Below are 17,582 nucleotides of genomic sequence, written 5' to 3'. Positions count from 1 at the left end.
ACAAGCAGTCATGTCACTATGATACCTAAAGGTTTAGACAGTCATAATTGTTCGGTAAATTTATGTGGATACTACAATAACTGCGTGGTTGACTTTCAGGGAATCCTGTGTCAGCCGTGGTCACCTGCAATCTCTTTGTTGTGCCTGCACTGAGAAAGATGCAGGGCATCTTGGATCCTCGGCCAACCATCATCAAAGCCAGGGTAATGTTTTCTAATGACCAGGAACCAAAATAGAAGCTTAGTAACAGTTAAGGATATGATCAAGATCTAGAAACATCTCGAGTTTTATATTAGTTTTGAGAAGAAATGGGGTTATAGTCTCTCCTTTGTGATAGAAAATAGAGGAAAGGGCCCCTTTTATTTCCCTCCCACATTATTTCATGACTTCTAACGTGAACAATTTTCTCCAGCAAGAAGTCCATATGGTAATGGAGATATAATGCCAATTTGATGCAACTGTTCTTGTTTCTTAAATTAATATAAATATCTCCTTCAAAACAACCCCATTTTGTAGATGAACAAACAAGTATCAGGAAGCAAAATAACTTGCTAGTACAGCCATCAGTTAGCAGTAAAGCTGGAAGTACAACCTAGGTATGGGTACCATCCCATTCCAACATTTGTTCCACTGTACTCCTACAAACCAATCAGTGCATTGTTGGGGGGGGGGGGGGACACCTGCTTAAACGCTTAGCAGATCACACAGCCATGCGAATAGCTCTTGTAGTTAGTACTGAAGAACACACAAACAGAGAGATATTCAAAGAGAGATTTTGCCCTCAAACACAAAATAATTTAGGAGTAATCGCACGTTAAACCCCAATTGATATGAAATAGAGTATAAACATAAGATTAAGTGAAAGTGTGGAGTGTGATTTAATCAAGAAAAACACCCTGCAATTGAATTATATTCTAGACTCCAGAGGAAAAGCATGGGTTGTCAGAGTGAATAATTAGAATACTTAAAAACATAGTCACCAGAATGGATTGGACACAGACTTACTTAAATCAAAATTTCCAATTTTAATTGCATCATCCAATCTAAGCAATATCTTTGTTAGTTAGAGCTACAGCCTTTCTATATCATTTTAAGGTAAAGTGATTTAAATGATTATTATGCTAATAAAAAATGTTAATTCTTGCTCTGGCCAGTGTGGCTCAGTTGAGCATTATCTCATGCACCAAAAGGTCACCAGTTCGATTCCAGGTCAGGGCACATGCCTAGGTTGTGGTCTAGATGCCCAGTAGGTGACAAGTAGGAGGCAGTGTATCAATGTTTCTCTTTCTTCCTCTCTTTTTCTCTCTGTCTCAAATCAATAAAAACATATTTTTAAAAATTAGACTCAATCTTTTCATCTGCCTCTTCCTGAACTATGAATACCAACTTCTTGGCCTTCTTTTCTCTTTTCATCAGAGCAACCCAACCTCTGGATTTCCTGTATTAAGAATATAAGGTGGGCCCTACCTGGTTTGGCTCAGTGGATAAAGCATCAGCCTGTGGACTGAAGGGTCCCAGGTTCGATTCCAGCCGAGGGCACATGCCTGGGTTGTGGGCTCGATCCCCAGTGGGGGTGTGCAGGAGGCAGCCAATCAATGATCCTCTCTCATCATTGATGTTTCTATCTCTCTTCCCTCTCCCTTCCTCTCTGAAATCAATAAAAATAAATTTTTTTAAAAAAGTATATAAGGTATCAGTGGCGGAAACAGCAGAATACCAAAATAATTTTCATGTCCACTCTATTCTTTGCACAAACTCCACCACCCTCTAGTTCTAAGAGATGATCCCAAAATGATCAAATTTGTTTTATTTTCCTCTCTATTCTATAGTTATCATGTGATGTAAAACTGGATCCTCGCCCAGAATACCATCGGTGTATACTGACTTGGCATCACCAAGAACCACTGCCTTGGGCACAGAGTACAGGTTAGTCATTCACACCTACAGGTACATCTGTGCACTTATTCTGCTAAAATCACATGTATATAACCTCCTTCCTTGGGTATACACAATTTTAAGTTATTACATATTTTCATTTTTGGAAGATTAGATGAATTAAATATTCTTAAACATACAGTATAACAGGACAAAAGAATAAAAAAAATTATAATAAATATTTAGTTATCCATGGAGTCATGTTTTCTAGATAACCATTTGAAAAACAAATCTATAATTACAAAAGATTTTTATCTATTAGTTCAACCTGTAAGTTCTGAGCATAATTTTGGTTGTAGGAACAGGAAAGACTGTGGCTATGCCACCTTAAAACATGAGAATAAAGCCCAATTATAATGTGATTCTCTAGAGCAGCAGTTGTTAACCTGTGGGTCGCGAACAATGAAAATACATCCTGCATCTCAGATTCATAACAGTAGAAAAATTACAGTCATGAAGTAGCAACGAAAATAATTTTATGGTTGGGGGTCACCATAACATGAGGAACTGTATTAAAGGGTCATGGCATTAGGAAGGTTGAGAACCACTGCTCTAGAGCCTCCACTATACCCTAGATTTTGTTAAAATTTAAGGACTAAGAAATCGATATTGATAGTTACCTCTTCTAGACTTTAAACTTTTATCCCCAACTTCTCTCGTCATATTTTACCTAACTTTTGCTGTAACACCAGTAAAATTGTATTGCCCTTGAAACAAAAGTCCTGTCAAGTGCAGATATCAACTAACACTGTGACAGGGGCCTTGCCATAAGAAAGTAGGACTCTAAGCAAGTTACCTCAACTCGTTTGAGTCTTGTGAGAATTAAATAAGATAGTTAAGTAAACCCGGCCGGTGTGGCTCAGTGATTGAGCATCGACCTATGCACCAAGAGGTCACTGGTTCAGTGCCTGGTCAGGGCACATGTCTGGGTTGCAGGGTCAATTTCCATCAGGGGGCGTGTGGGAGGCAATTGATCGATGATGTTTCTCTCTCATCAATGTTTGTATCTCTCTCAAATCAATCGAAACATATTTTTTTAAAAGATGGTTAAGTAAAGTGCCTATCACCTTGTCTGGCACTTAGTAAATACTACTAAAGAAATGGTAGCCACTGCTATTATTATCATTATTTTAATAGATTTTAAAAGTCTTTCTTTTTCAGACACACATAATAGTTCAGCCTGAAGAGGAAAATTCTGTGGTGTTTTGCATAATGCTATAAATTCCTGGTTTATTCTTTTAAGCAATAATTTTTAATGTTTATTTTTAGAGTTTAGTGGCAAGGTAGTAGGGTACAGTAGCAAAGCTGCCTGAAAGGGGTACTGGGAAGTCTGTTCGTATCTCTTCCTCTTGAAGACCTATGTTTCTATTAATGGCTTCTTACTTTGGAAGGAACTAGAGGGGCTCCAGATGTATCCATAGTGATGCTTTTGCTATTGCAATGAGAGTATTTCTTTCTAGGTAATCAGATGAGCAGCCGTCTGATGAGCATGCGCAGCGCCAACGGATTGTTGATGCTACCTCCAAAGACAGAGCAGTACGTGGAGCTCCACAAGGGCGAGGTGGTGGATGTCATGGTCATCGGACGACTATGATGGTCACCAGCGAAGAAAGCTTTGATGCATGTCCACATATCATTGACTGTATCCTGTAATATGCAACGGCACAGCTAGTTTTTCTGATTTGGATAAAAGTTGATCTGTATAGTCAACATCTTGAACTATATTTCAAAAGAATTTAAATACCTTTTAAAGAAAAAAAACACCTAAAAATAAATCTTAACAGATAACTCTATTCTGATTATATCAAAGCAAAATTTTCCTTTCTTGCAAATTGCTTTGTGTGTTCAATGCTAGGTCTGATAGCGATAGCTTTTAGTAGACAGCAGTAGGTGCCTGCAGAACTTGTGTTTTTCTCATCTTTAAACAACTACTTATGCTCTCAAATCAAGGCTGTCTGCTTATTTATACTAGCGTAGGCAACACTTGGATTTCCCTTCTTAGTATGCTTCATAACCGCTTTACAGAGAGCTTTCGCTTGTTCTTTATCCTGTATCTCGTGTTTATGTGCACAGTGCCAACAGAAGAGCGACTGGGGGAGGCCCTGCCCTGCCTCCAGGAGAGCCATCCCTCGCAGAGCTTCCGGGAAGTTCCTCACCCCAGGAGCCTCATGGCACAGTACTCTTGGGCAGTAACTGGATACCTTTTATTTGAACAATCTAACTGGGGGGAAATGCTTCCTTAAGTGCTGACAGCCTTTTTAACCAATACATTTAAAATTGTACAGAAAAAAAACATAAAATCAAAGACTGATCTTGTACAGATATTAGTGTTACCAGCATTCATGTGGAAATCAAGAGCAAAGAAAAAATAATGATAAACAACTCTGTACCATAACATTTTCTGTAATGATACTGAAACTTAATGAATAAAAAAAATCCTTGATCATTATATAAAAATCCATTGTGTTGGCCTCGTTATTAAACATTGTCATGTATTCTCATGGGGTTCTGCCTGGATGAAAGGCATATTTAAATGACTCAGCAAGATTAAGTGATATAAAGGAGATGTAAAGTGTGGCTTTATATAACTATATTTTATTACAGTATTGTGGTCTGTAGCTTTGTGAAAATACAGAGAAGACAGTAGGGAACCTGTGGTTTGTCCGGTGTTTCCAGTCATAGCTAGAGAATAAGAAGCAAGTTTAGAGGAAAGATAGTTGATAATTTAGGAGCAAAATAACTAAATTCGTATGCCATAAAAACAAATTTCAAACATCTACAGTTCTTTGGAATGGAGGGGAAATGTAAGTAGTGCACCAGGAAATGTCAGATGAGTACCTTTTTTTATCATGTTTGAAAGGAAGTGAGAAATGGAAATAATCTGTGCTGATCATAGAAAATGCAACAAATGAAATATAGTTTATCCACGTGGTTCCTTTAATAAAAATTTAAGGGCACTTTTCAAATAGTAATAACAGGACACTGAATATGCTGTAGGTTATTCTTAGTAAAGCAAACAATAAAAATTGCCCTCTTAGTAAACAAAGTACCAAGTGATGATGATGAATGGAACCAAATTGTAAACAACAAATATCTGATTCTAATATTTCATATCTCCAGAGTTGAAAATACAATGTCCTATATTTCAAGTTTTATACTTGCAATTAAAGAAGATAAGGTTAGTTAATAGAGGTCAAGTGAAAGATTATGAACAGGGATTTACCTATATTCATTCAAGAAATATTTATTGATCATCTAATATGTGCTTGGGAACAACATATATCATGCTACTATTTACAAAGATGAATAGAGATAGTAGCTAACATTAAACTCCATCAAGGGAAAAAACAAAAACACATAATATTTGGTATGTTTGATACTTGAAAATACATGGTAGAGTGTGTAGAATATGATAAATGGCATGATTCAGGTTTAAAGAGTTGGAGAAGTTCAAATGATTACCTCCTATAAGGTAAGATTTCAAGGGATAAGATGGCATTTTAGTGGGTCTTAAAGGAAGTGTGTATAATTTTAAAGATGATGCAGGAAAAAGGCATTCCAGAAACAGAATTATGGACAATTAATAATAATTATTTCTATTATAAAATGTAAGCCCCATGAGGGAAAGAATTTTGTTTATTTTATTCACTTACATTATCCCAAGTCCATAGAAGATTTCCTGGCATATGTGTAGGCATCAGTAAATATTTGTTCAATGAAATACATTATATAGAGCTTACTATATGCTCATTACTTTTCATTTGTTTAATTTTCACAACAACCCTGAAAGAATTACTATTTCTATACTAGATGCTTGATGCACGAAATTTGTGCAAGTTTAGGCCTTCCTTCCCCCGGCTGCCAGCCCCGGCTTCCCTCTGGCACCCAGAACCGGGGCTTCCCTTGCAGCCCCAGCTTTGTCCGGAGGACATTCAGTCTAATTAGCATATTAGGCTTTTATTATTATAGATTACAAATGAGAAAATTAAGGCACAAAAAGATTTAAGCAACTTGTCCATGGTCACACAGCTAGTAGGAGGAGGAGCCAAGATTCAAATTTAGCAATCTGGCTTGAGAGTCTGTATTCTTAAACACTAAGCTAAAGAAACAGAAAATTGATAAAGAAGAGGGGAGGGCCATTGGAGCATCTTAGTGCAGAGTGTTGGAAGAAAAAATCCATGAATGGAATGGAAGGGAGAGCATTTTGTAGAAGAAAAGAAACCAGGTAGAGCAGTGTTCCAAAAACCAAGGAGGAGAGTTTCATAAAGGAATGATGATAAACTGTAAAAAAGAAATGTCAAGAAAGATGAAGGCTCAGAAAGATTTGTTGATTAGGCAATTGTTGGTGAGCTACATAAGTGCCATTCAATAATGGGTTGAGGGCAAAAGCCAGATTACAAAATGGAAGCTGTAAACTTGTGCATAAGGAAAATAGACACAGGATGGTAGCTTGAAACAAATACAAAGGGAATTTATATTTTAATTGAATTTACTGGGGCAACATTGGTACACAAAAGCATACAGGTTTCAAGTGAACAACTCAACAAAACATCATCTGCACACAGCATCGTGGTGTCTATTGCCCCTAGCAAAGTCTCTTTCCATCCCCTTTCCCCACCTCCACTTCCACCCCACCCCTCTTTTTTCTGGCTAACACCACACTGTTGTCTATGTCTAGGTGTTATAGATATATACTAAATATACTAGAGGCCCGATGCATGAAATTCGTGCAAGAGTAGGCCTTCCTTCCCCCAGCTGCCAGCACCAGCTTCCCTTATGGCACCTGGGACCCGGGCTTCCCTCACAGCCCCGGCTTCATCCATAGGGTTGTCCGGCAGGACATTGGGTCTAATTAGCATATTATGCTTTTATTATTACAGATATATATATATTTTTTCACTAGAGGCCTGATACACCAAAATTCATGCACTCAGGAGGGTCCCTCAGCCCAGCCTGCGACCTCTCACAGTCTGGGACCCCTCGAGGGATGTCCGCCTGCTGGCTTAGGCCTAAGCCGGTAGTTAGACATCCCTCTTGCAGTCCAGGACCCCTCGCTCCTTACCGCCTGCCTGCTCGCTGCTCCTTACGGTTGGCTAGCTGCTCCTTAGCACTGCTGTGGAGGCAGGAGAGGCTCCTGCCACCACTGCTGCACTTGCCAGCAGTGAGCTCGGCTTCTGGCTGAGTGGTGTTCCCCCTGTGGGAGCGCACTGACCACCAGGACACAGCTCCTGCATTGAGTGCCTGCCCCCTGGTGGTCAGTGCGTATCATAGCGACTGGTCATTCCACCATTTGGTTGATTTGCATATTACCCTTTTATTATATAGGATGTGTGTGTGTGTGTGTGTGTGTGTGCGCGTGCGCACACGCGCACGCGCATGTTTTGCTTAATCCCTTCTTTTATCCAGTCCCCAACCCCACTTCTCTCTGACAGCTGTCCGTTCCACATATCCATACCTCTGTTTCTATTTTGTTCGTCAGTTAATTTTGTTCACTAGATTCCACATATAAGTGAGATCATATGATATTTGTCTTTCTCTGACTGGCTTATTTCACTTAGCATCACAGTCTCCAGTTCCATCCATGTTTTCACAAAAGATAAGATCGCCTTTTTTTTTTTTTTTTTTTTTTTTTTTTTTACAGCTGAGTAGTGTTCTATTGTGGAAATGTACCACCACTTTTCTTAGCCATTCATCTACTGATGGGCCCTTGGGCTGTTTCCAGATCTTGGCTATTATAAATAATGCTAAGGAATGAACATAGGTGTGCATATATTCTTTTGAATTAGTGTTTTTATGTTTCTTAGGATATATTCCCAGAAGTGGGATGGCTGGGTCATAAACAAGTTCCATTTTTAATTTTTTTGAGAAACTCCATACTGTTTTCCATAGTGGCTGCACCAGTCTGCATTCCCACCAACAGTTGTACAAGGGTTCCCTTTTCTCCACATCCTTGCCCGGACTTGTTTGTTGATCTATTGATGATAACCATTCTGACAGGTGTGAGGTGATATCTCATTGTGTTTTTCGTCTGTATCTCTCCAATGATTAGTGACATTGACATTTTTCATATGTATATTGGCCTTCTGTATGTCTTCTTTGTAGAAATGTCTATTCAGGTCCTTTGCCCATTTTTTAATTGGGTTGTTTGTCTTCTTGGTGTTGAGTACTATACATTCTTTATATATTTTAGAAATTAACCCCTTATCACATGTATCATTGGCAAATGTATTCTCCCATTTAATTTAAAAGTTAAGATTTAATGAAATAGTTCTACTTGATACAGTGGAAGTTTCAATGTCATCTAATCTATTTGCATTATTTGACCAAAATTATTTTAGAATTACACATATATGATGTTTTATATTCTTTGTCTTAGTAGTTGGTGTTTAAATAAAAGACTATAGAAGATGTTTTTAGATTCCTACTTAAAGCTGTGTGGAAGGTAAGAAGCTCCTTTTTAACCTGCTTTTTTGGTTCTATTGTGTGGGTTGTTTCATATCACACAATGAAGAAAAGAATATAAGCAGTTTAGTTTACCAAGTTAAGTGATGTTGCATATTATAGCAAGTGGATTCTTTGAATGGCTTTCATTTTTTCAATTATTTGCCAACTAAAGTTTGTGGACCTAACCCGTGATGAACTCTTGATCTTCATGAAATCCTAACAAGGTAAGTCATTATTATTCCCAATTATATAAAGTGGATATTTATGTAAGTGCATAATTCAACGCAGATAAACTACGTATCTTGTTATTCCAATGATGATGGATCAAAGTTAATAATACATTGCATTTTAACTTGCTTATAAGAAATATTAAGACTCTGATTTGGAAATTACTCCTGGATTCCACTAGTCATTAGTGTTAATAAATGGGTTCCTCCCTTTCTCTAAAAAAAAAAAAAAGAAGAAATATTAAGCCCGACTCTGTAACAGAAAGGTATTGTTACAGAGTGCATCAATAACTCAGCCTAGAGCCAATGAGTTAAAGAATTGCTCAATTCTGGCCATTTTGTATGATCAGTTACCAATATTTCTCCTGTAGTCTTTTGCAATAATAATTTATTAAACAAGCATTTATTACATTTTTACAATAGTATGCCTGTCTCCATGCTAGGCATTGAGGATACAATGATGAAGGAGAAAAAAACTGATATCCAACTGAAGGACATAGATTATGAGAAAGCAAAACCAATTTTTGTAAATATAGATTATGAAAAGTCTATGAAGAAATGTAATGATATGTTAGCGAGTAAGTGGGTAGAGGCTTAAATCATATTCAGTTATGGTGTTAGGGTCCAGCCATTAAAAAGGACAAAAGTCACACTAAGAGATTTTAATGTAGGAATACGTTAAATAGGTATTGAGACCTGAAAAGGCTCAAAGGAAACATTAAGGTGTCAGAGGTAATAATACAGGAAGCAACTACCACCACTGGACTGGGAAGGTGGGTAGAAGAAGAGTAATCAGAACCCAGAAACTTGGAGGTCAGACCATACTCAACCCGCTAGGAGAGAACACTGCGCTGCCCAGGTGTTGATCCTGATATCACACCAAAAAAATGTCTAGAACCAGTTGCTGTTGCCAGGGCAACAATGACGGCAACAAAAATAAACAGGAAGGAACTCAAGTCTGTTTTTCCTACCCTCTGCTTGCAAAGCTCCCTGGAGTCTAATGCAACCGATTGTTGAATCTAACAGGGAGGTTGGCTGACAAAAGAGATGCAGTTTGCAGAGTTCCAGCCCAGCACCACAACGCAGAATGCAATGGTGGAGTTGGAGCTGAGAGAAAATCACTTGTCAGGAGATTGAGAAAGGGCTCTCTAAACAGGTAGCATTTGAATTCAGATCTGCAGAATGAAAATAAGCCCCACATGTTAAGAATACAAGGCAACATGCTAGACAAGGGTTCCCAAAAACAAAGAACTCATTCTCTCTGCCTCCTACACCTGTTCCTCTGCCTGTAGTTTGTTTTCTGGTTAATGACACCACCCTGTACCCAGTTTTCCAAATCAGAAACCTCTGAGTCATTCTTTCTTCTCCCCACATTCAGTTAGTCACCAAATTCTTCAACTCTACAAATCATTCCTAAATTAACCCTCTGTTTTCTATTACCACTGCTACCAACTTGGTCTCTGCAGCTCCAGAATTGCCCTCCGGAAATGTATCCCTCATGCAGTTACCAGAACGATCAATCCAGGACATAGTCTCCGTGTGCTAAATTCTTCCCTAGAAAACTGTAGCAGGTGAGGTCCAAACCCCCAGCACAGTGCTCAGGCCCTCAACCATCTAGCTGCCCCCTCCTCCAACTTTATTTTTTTTTCCCCTTCAACTTTATGTAAACCTGACCATTTGTAGTCACCCTTTCAAACCATGTCATTTTATGGCTCGGTGCCTTTGCTCAGGCTGGCTAATCTTTCAAGATTTTGCTTGGGCATTAACTCTTCCAGGAAACCTTCCCTAAATCCCTAGATCGAACTGCAAGCCCCTCATCTGTGCTTCTACTCATCACAGCAATATGCTTACATGATCCCTCCCCGAGTTGACAATACATTCCTTGAGGCAAAGACTGTTTACCTTGGTAGTCCAGTAAATTGTAGGTACTCATAAAAAAAGGGCCTATTACCCTTTGAGACATTATGCTAAGTGAAATAAACCAGTCAGGGAGAGTTGAGTATCACATGATCTCACTCATATTTGGAATCTTATTAAGGGGAGGGGTTGGGAGGATTTGTTACTCCACTTATTTATGCATTCATTGGTTGCTTCTTGTATGTGCCCTGACTGGGGATCAAACCCGCAATCTTGGCATATGGGGATGATGCTCTAACCAACTGAGCTACCTGGCCAGAACCTATTTCTTCACTTTTTAATATACCGGTAGCCTCAAAAAAACAAACAAAACATAAATGAAAGTGAGATAATATCAAAGAGTTTCATCAGGGTACATCATAATTAAATTAATAACAGCAACTTGTAAGAGATGAGATCAGATTTATGCAAAAATGTTTCTTGGCCCTGAGGCAGGAAGAACAGGTACATGGCAAGTGGATCATGCAATAAATATGCCGAATGAAGAAATGGGTGGCTAGACATCTAGTCCATAGCAACTAGACAACTAGAGGAAGAATTTGCCCACCTGAAAGAGGGCATTCAGGATAGAAGACGGGAAAGGGAGTGTCTAAGGTAAAAATAACAGGAGACCCTTTGAGCTTGCTCATGGAGAGGCTGCCCTAGCCTGCAGACTGAGCTAGTTTTTCCGGGAGAATTATCACCAGAGCCTGATGCCATTAAACATTCCAGTTATACAACAGCCCTCAACTCTGTTCCTGGGAAAACTGCCTGGTACTCATCCTGTGGGAGTGGATCCTGCGGTCTCCCTGACACAACACCTGGTCCCAAATGGAAGTCACACTTCTTGAGGAAACAGGAACACTATCATCCCTTCAAACACTCAGATAGTTCATGTTTATTCTGAGAGACCACATATTCTCTGGGTCCTGTCAAGGATTTCAATGTAGACTATGGTGACCCAAAGGAATTAAATTCACCAAGGTAATGCCCACCCCCCCCCCCCCCACCCACTTGCAGGCCTCAGTGGTCCAGGTGGGTATCTGCAGCACTTGACTAAAACACAAAAGGTGAAGAAGGATGATCTATATCATAGGAAGGGGAGAACCTCCTAACCACACAGAAATGCAAAGACAACCTAATCACATACCCTCCAGAGAAAACAGCATGTGTGTGTGACTATCCTCATTCATTCACCCAAGAAGGACTGAGTTCCTACAATAGCATGTGTCCAGAATGCACTGAAAACAAGCAGATCTCTGTCCTCTAAGAATGCTACATTCATTTGAAGTTTCTCCTTGCAGAAGCTCAAAGTGTCTTCAATAGCCCAAGTCTCTGAAAATGGGAATATCGGGAGATTGATAAATTATCAATTGAATGATAAGCAGTATAGTGTTTTCACCTTTCTCAGTATGATATCTCAGTATGATTCTACTGCTAAACTTACTTTTCTCCCCTGAAGTTCTCATCTGAAAACTTTATGCTGCAACCAGAACTACCTCCGTGGAGTTGTGTGGGCTCTGAGGGAATGCTGGACACCCTGAATCTCCCAGCTTCTCTTCCTGCAGAGACCATGTCAGCGCATTGTGATGCGGGAGCAATGAAACAATGCCCAGAGCAGCCTGTGTCCTCTGCTTCTTTTACTACGCGGTCAGTTGCCTGCCTGGTAGACACAAACACCTTCTGCCAAAGAAATGTGAAAAGAGTTGGGAGCGTGCCCTTTGGAGACCAAGCTCCTAGTGGACATCCAGGAGATCTCGAGGTCTCTCCAGCCTCACCTCTGTGTAAGTGACTCCCGCCCCTGCCACCTGGAGTGAACCTGAGGGAGAAGGAAGGTTTAGCTCAATGAATTTCAAATAATTCAAGAACCCACGGTCTATTTTCTTCTTATCTTCCTCCTTTCCTTCTAGTTTCATTTCTTTCCTTCTAGTACTGTAACCAGAACAAGCAGGAAAGCTCAGAGACAACACCTAGTTACTGGATTTTGTAAAAAATAATTTCATAGAGCGTTTGAGATGGAAATAAAAATGAGTTTTCCAGATCCTCTTAAAATTTTGATTTTTCAAACTGTTACCCCAATTTTCTTCCATAAGTGCCTGAGAATTGAATGAATTTGTGGAAAGACAGTCATTTTCAATTGTTCAAATGGGAGAGAAGATCCAGAACCCAGGGCTTTTCTGTTCAAAGATGAAAGGTTAGTTGGTGAAGGAGTCGGGGGGTTGGGGTGGGTCCCATTGTCAAGAGAGAGGGCCGCAATATTCAGACCTTCTCACAGGTGTAAGAAGACTTACAACCTAGAATTGTGATGGACCAATCCTAAAAATGTTTATTGGTGTGTTAAGAATCTTAGAGAAAAGTAAATGCAGTGCTTCAAAGCACCAAGCATCACAGAGAACAGCTTTACCAAGTGCTGGTAGACACCGTCATGTAGGAGCTTCCATGGAATTACAGAAACAACACACAACGGGAAAAGACAGCAGATTCTAGGTGGTCAGTATATGGGTGTTCACTATAGAGTTCTTTCAACGTTGCCATAGGTTTGAAATTGTTTTATAATTACACATCAGGCGAAAAGACCACGTGAAAATAGGAAATAGGAAAGACAGAGAACGTTTTATGGGCATTTATACACACTGCTCTGAATTAGGCGGTCAGAAAAGCCAACAGAAGCACTTCCATGCTGGCTCCCAGATGCCCACTCCCTCTGCTTCCTAATTTCCATTAAAGCTCAAGCTCTTCCAGTTCCCAAAAACTCCCAATGACTGCATTTATTCCTGGGAAAATGCAGACTCCGCACCCCCACCATAGGGTGGTACCTTCACATCCACACTATTCTTAGCTCTGATGGGGCCTTGGCCATCCTGGGAGCATTACCCAGATGGGGAATTCTGGTGACGTCATGGAAAGTTTAGAGCAAAACTGAAGCCGTTCCACCCTGAGATGTATGCAGCTCGCTGCTTCTCTGGGCTCTGTTCCCCTGTTAAGTCACTGGCATCAGCTCCTGTTCTGGGATCAGATTTAATATGGAATCTCCCTACCTTTTTCTTTTACTAAAAGCCAACAGTGCTTTTTCAAATGAAAATTACGCTGTAATTCTGCAGAAAAAGTGCAACCTGGTGTAAATATCTGCTGAATTAATCTGCACTCAGAATTGAAAAAGGGGGGCGGGCAGAGGATTGGGGGGGGGGGGGGTAGGAAACACACTAATTAAGAGAAATAACAAAGAATGTAAAGGCTGCCAAAACCGGTTTGGCTCGGTGGATAGAGCATCGGCCTGCGGACTGAAAGGTCCCAGGTTCGATTCTGGTCAAGGGCATATACCTTGGTTGCGGGCACATCCCCAGTAGGAGGTGTGCAGGAGGCAGCTGGTCAATGTTTCTCTCTCATCGATGTTTCTAGCTTCTCTATCCCTCTCCCTTCCTCTCTGTAAAAAATCAATAAAAATATATTTAAAAAAAAGAATGTAAAGGCTCTGCTAGTGATAGGATAAGTTGAAGTCCACCTCAAATATTATCAGATTCCTCTCCGCCCTCCCTGCTCAGCAACAGCTACAGCCCTTTTCTGTAGTATCACTCTGGCTTGCTTAGATGTATAGGATATTTAATGGGACCAGTGAAAGGCATAAATTATTGGGAAGATATAAGTTATGGTTGTGAAACAAATACACCATTCTGGTAGAACAAACATGAGATTCTGTGTATGTGAAATGAAGCTAGCTTTGTGTTCCCATGATGACCTCCTACAACCCTGCTTGGCTGCTCTGTTTAATTCACACATTCACTCAACACCTATTTATTGTAATTCCATTATGTACTCATTCATTGGTCCTTTAGTGTGATTAATTTATTTTAACACGAAAGTTTACTTTTTAAAATATATGTTTTTATTGATTTCAGAGAGGAAGGGAGAGGGAGAGAGAGATAGAAACATCAATAATGAGAGAGAATCATTGGTTGGCTGCTTCTTGCATGCCCCTACTGGGGATCGAGACCTCAACCCGGGCATGTGCCCTTGACCGGAATCAAACCCAGGACCCTTTCAGTCCCCAGGCTGATGCTCTATACACTGAGCCAAACCAGCTAGGGCTAAAGTTTACTTTTTATTTATGAGTTTTATATTATAGACTTATACTGCCCATGTAATATTAAATAAAGCAGAAAAGTATATGAACTTCCATAAAGAATTTTCATAAATAAGCCTTGCTTTATTTTTAAGATATTTATATATCTGAAATTTGTGATAATGTTATTCATATTAATAAGCTGAAAATCAACAAATGTTGAGTTTATTAATATGAATAACATCACAAATTTCACTTGCAACATCTCTCTGCTCTTTTAATCGTAAAAACTACAGTCAAATTATCTGATGTGCAATGGTCACAGGACAACGAAAGAGAGACATAAATGTGCTATTCACACTCCTAATTTATCTTTATTAAAAACTTTTCCATGGATAATAATGCAAAGTTAGATTGTGGTGATGGTTGCACCACTCTGGGATTATACTACAAATCATTGAATTATACCCTTTAAATGAGTAAAGTAGATGGTATGTAAATTGTATCTCAATAAAGCTATATTAAAAACTGATCTATAGATAAAATTATGAGGAAAACAAAACTATCTGTAAAAGTCCAGCCCACACAAATCAGAGTTATTATGAATCACCAAAATTAGCAGCAATATCTCAGTAAGGGCTGTTCATGGTTGTTCATGGGGCGAGCGGGCTGGGGGCTGTGAGGTGACTGTCAGGATGATCTGCTGTGATCCCCACAAGAGCACAGCAGAGCACAGGGCGCTCAGAGTGAGAACCTGGAATCATCCACTGCTTTTTAAGGGAAAATCATTTTCTAACATCTGTTAGCTATTGGGCACAATTAATTTTGGCACATCTTACAAGAGATTGTAATGTTCCAAATAGGTCAACACCATGATCCGTAACTGCTGATATGATGTTAAGAGAAAATATAAATATTTATGCTATGCAATATAGAATACATGTATATGTATATATACAAATTTATAAAGCTGAATATATACACACACACACACACACACACACACACACACACTAGAGGCCTGATGCAGGACACTAGAGGCCTGATGCACGAAATTCTTGCAAAGGGCTTGACCTTCGCAGCCCTGGCTTTGTCCAGAAGGTCGTCCGGAAGGATGTCCAGAAGGCTGTTTGGTTGTCTGGTCTACTTAGCATATTATGCTTTTAATATAATATATTTTAATATATATGCTTTTAATATATGCTTTTAATACTGTCTGCAGGTATTGAAAGTAAGCCTAATAAATAGTTAATTTAAGAGCTGATCCTGCTTTTGAACCACGGACAGATTGTGAGGTGATGTGTGTATGTGGCCAAGATTGGTTTCACAGAGCAAGTCATGCGTCTTAGGAACAGTGCAGTCTTGACTAATTAACCAAGATAATTGATAATTGGGGGGGGTGGGGGGGGGGGAGGCATTGTGAGACACAAACTGATAATCTCAAATCACAGTTAAAACTAGTTAAAAGTCAGCACACATTTACCATTTGTTCAAAGGTGTAAAAATAATTCTAAAACAAATGTTTAGGGGGAAAAAAAAATCACACCAGAGAAGATAAAAGGTTCTGTTCCATTTTCTGCTCCTTAGCTGACCTCCCTTTTGTTTCAAGGTTCAAAGGCAACAAGAGGGGCAAGTCCTAATCGGGGTTCAAATCTGCTAAAGCCCTTCCCTTCCTGTCACTTCCTTCTCCTTCAATGTGGCCCTGAAACCACACCTGCTCCCCTGGGAGATCATCTGCTGATTGCTCTCTGGAGGGATGATGTTCTCTTATACAAGGGATCCTGGAACCACATGAATGACTGGGCAGGAAAGGGCTACTCCCTATTCCCAATGGCCATGCAGCAGCACCTACTGATTAGCATGTGTTTGTAAACACTAGACATAGCCTCCAAGATGTGGATGTTGTCACTCTCTTGGAGTGATTTTTTTTTCACCCCAAAAAATGTCTATTCTATCATCCACTTCTAGATGAACAAGAGTTGATTACTGCATTTCATCAAATCTAAGATCCATCAATTATAAGATTTATCATTACTGTATGGAGCACTGTGAAAGAAAAAAAATGCTACTAATTACATAAGGCAATGCTTTCATATTAGCTAGATTTCTCCCACACAATATCTGTGCCTCCACGCTCTGTGCATTTCTTAAAGGAACGCTCCACTTTAGTCTCTGGGAGCTTTTTCCGAGCCTCCGACTTGCATCCTTCAAGTTTTGTCCTGGAAGTGCCTCAGTCTTACCAGAAGATACCAACAAAGCGTTTTCAGGGAACCCATTAGGAACACATTTTTAAATGATAATTAAATGCAACCCATGTAGTACAGTCAACGCACATAATTTAATATGAACAACCAGGATTAAGTTCATATATGAGCAGCCAAATGACAACCACCATGCCATTGTCCCTCGGTGGCCACAGATATATTCCATCTCAGTGTTGTTAAACTGAGGGAAGGCATGTTTCCTAGCATGGATGAAATTGGGAGAATATGGAACTAGCAGTGATCAGAGGGAACTCAGCACAGCAAGTGCTAGTAGATTGTACTTTTCGACACGGGGTCAGGTGTGGCAGACCAATATAGGCACCATACGGATGCTCACTATTTGATAGCCACAGTGTTTGGTGTTTCTATACATCGGTGTATTCAGTCATCCCAACACTGCATTGAGGAAATGGAGCTCAGAGATGTTAGTAACGTGGTCCAAGATCACAAAAGTAGCAGGTGACAGAGCCCAAATATAAACCTGGCTATGTCTGACTCCAACATCCATTATATTCCCACCAGACTAGTTTCCATACTGGCCTTATGTCACTGAAGTTCTGATAGCAACTATAGTTGTAGTTCACCTGGTCCAGGAATTCCTGAAGGGGCTACTTATGTCAGAATTTTACGGAGACAAGATAGAATTGTCTATAGTAATTGTAATCACAGTATGATATGAGAACTAAACACAAGTGACAAAATACTGAGCATAGTGTATATAAGTATATACATACAACAACTACCGGCTGGGAAGTT

General features: G+C 39.6%; 1 protein-coding gene across 9 annotated transcripts in view; it reads left to right on the top strand.

Moving 5' to 3' along the window:
- The window catches only part of GPHN (gephyrin), a 435,000-nt gene extending 430,612 nt beyond the window's left edge, over nt 1–4,388 (top strand). For all 9 annotated transcript variants that reach the window (XM_081088057.1, XM_081088055.1, XM_081088059.1 and 6 more), the window contains 3 exons: nt 100–203; nt 1,830–1,926; nt 3,396–4,388. In XM_081088057.1, the coding sequence (XP_080944183.1) occupies nt 100–203; nt 1,830–1,926; nt 3,396–3,529 (335 nt within the window). In that variant the 3' untranslated portion in view covers nt 3,530–4,388. The remainder of the gene's footprint in view (nt 1–99; nt 204–1,829; nt 1,927–3,395) is intronic.
- The last annotated feature ends 13,194 nt before the right edge of the window (nt 4,389–17,582 follow it).

Source organism: Myotis nattereri, assembly GCF_964212035.1.
Source record: "Myotis nattereri genome assembly, chromosome: 1".
Classification (NCBI taxonomy): domain Eukaryota; kingdom Metazoa; phylum Chordata; class Mammalia; order Chiroptera; family Vespertilionidae; genus Myotis; species Myotis nattereri.
The sequence above is the reverse complement of the archived record's forward strand: the minus strand, read 5'-3'. Positions and strand labels throughout refer to the sequence as shown.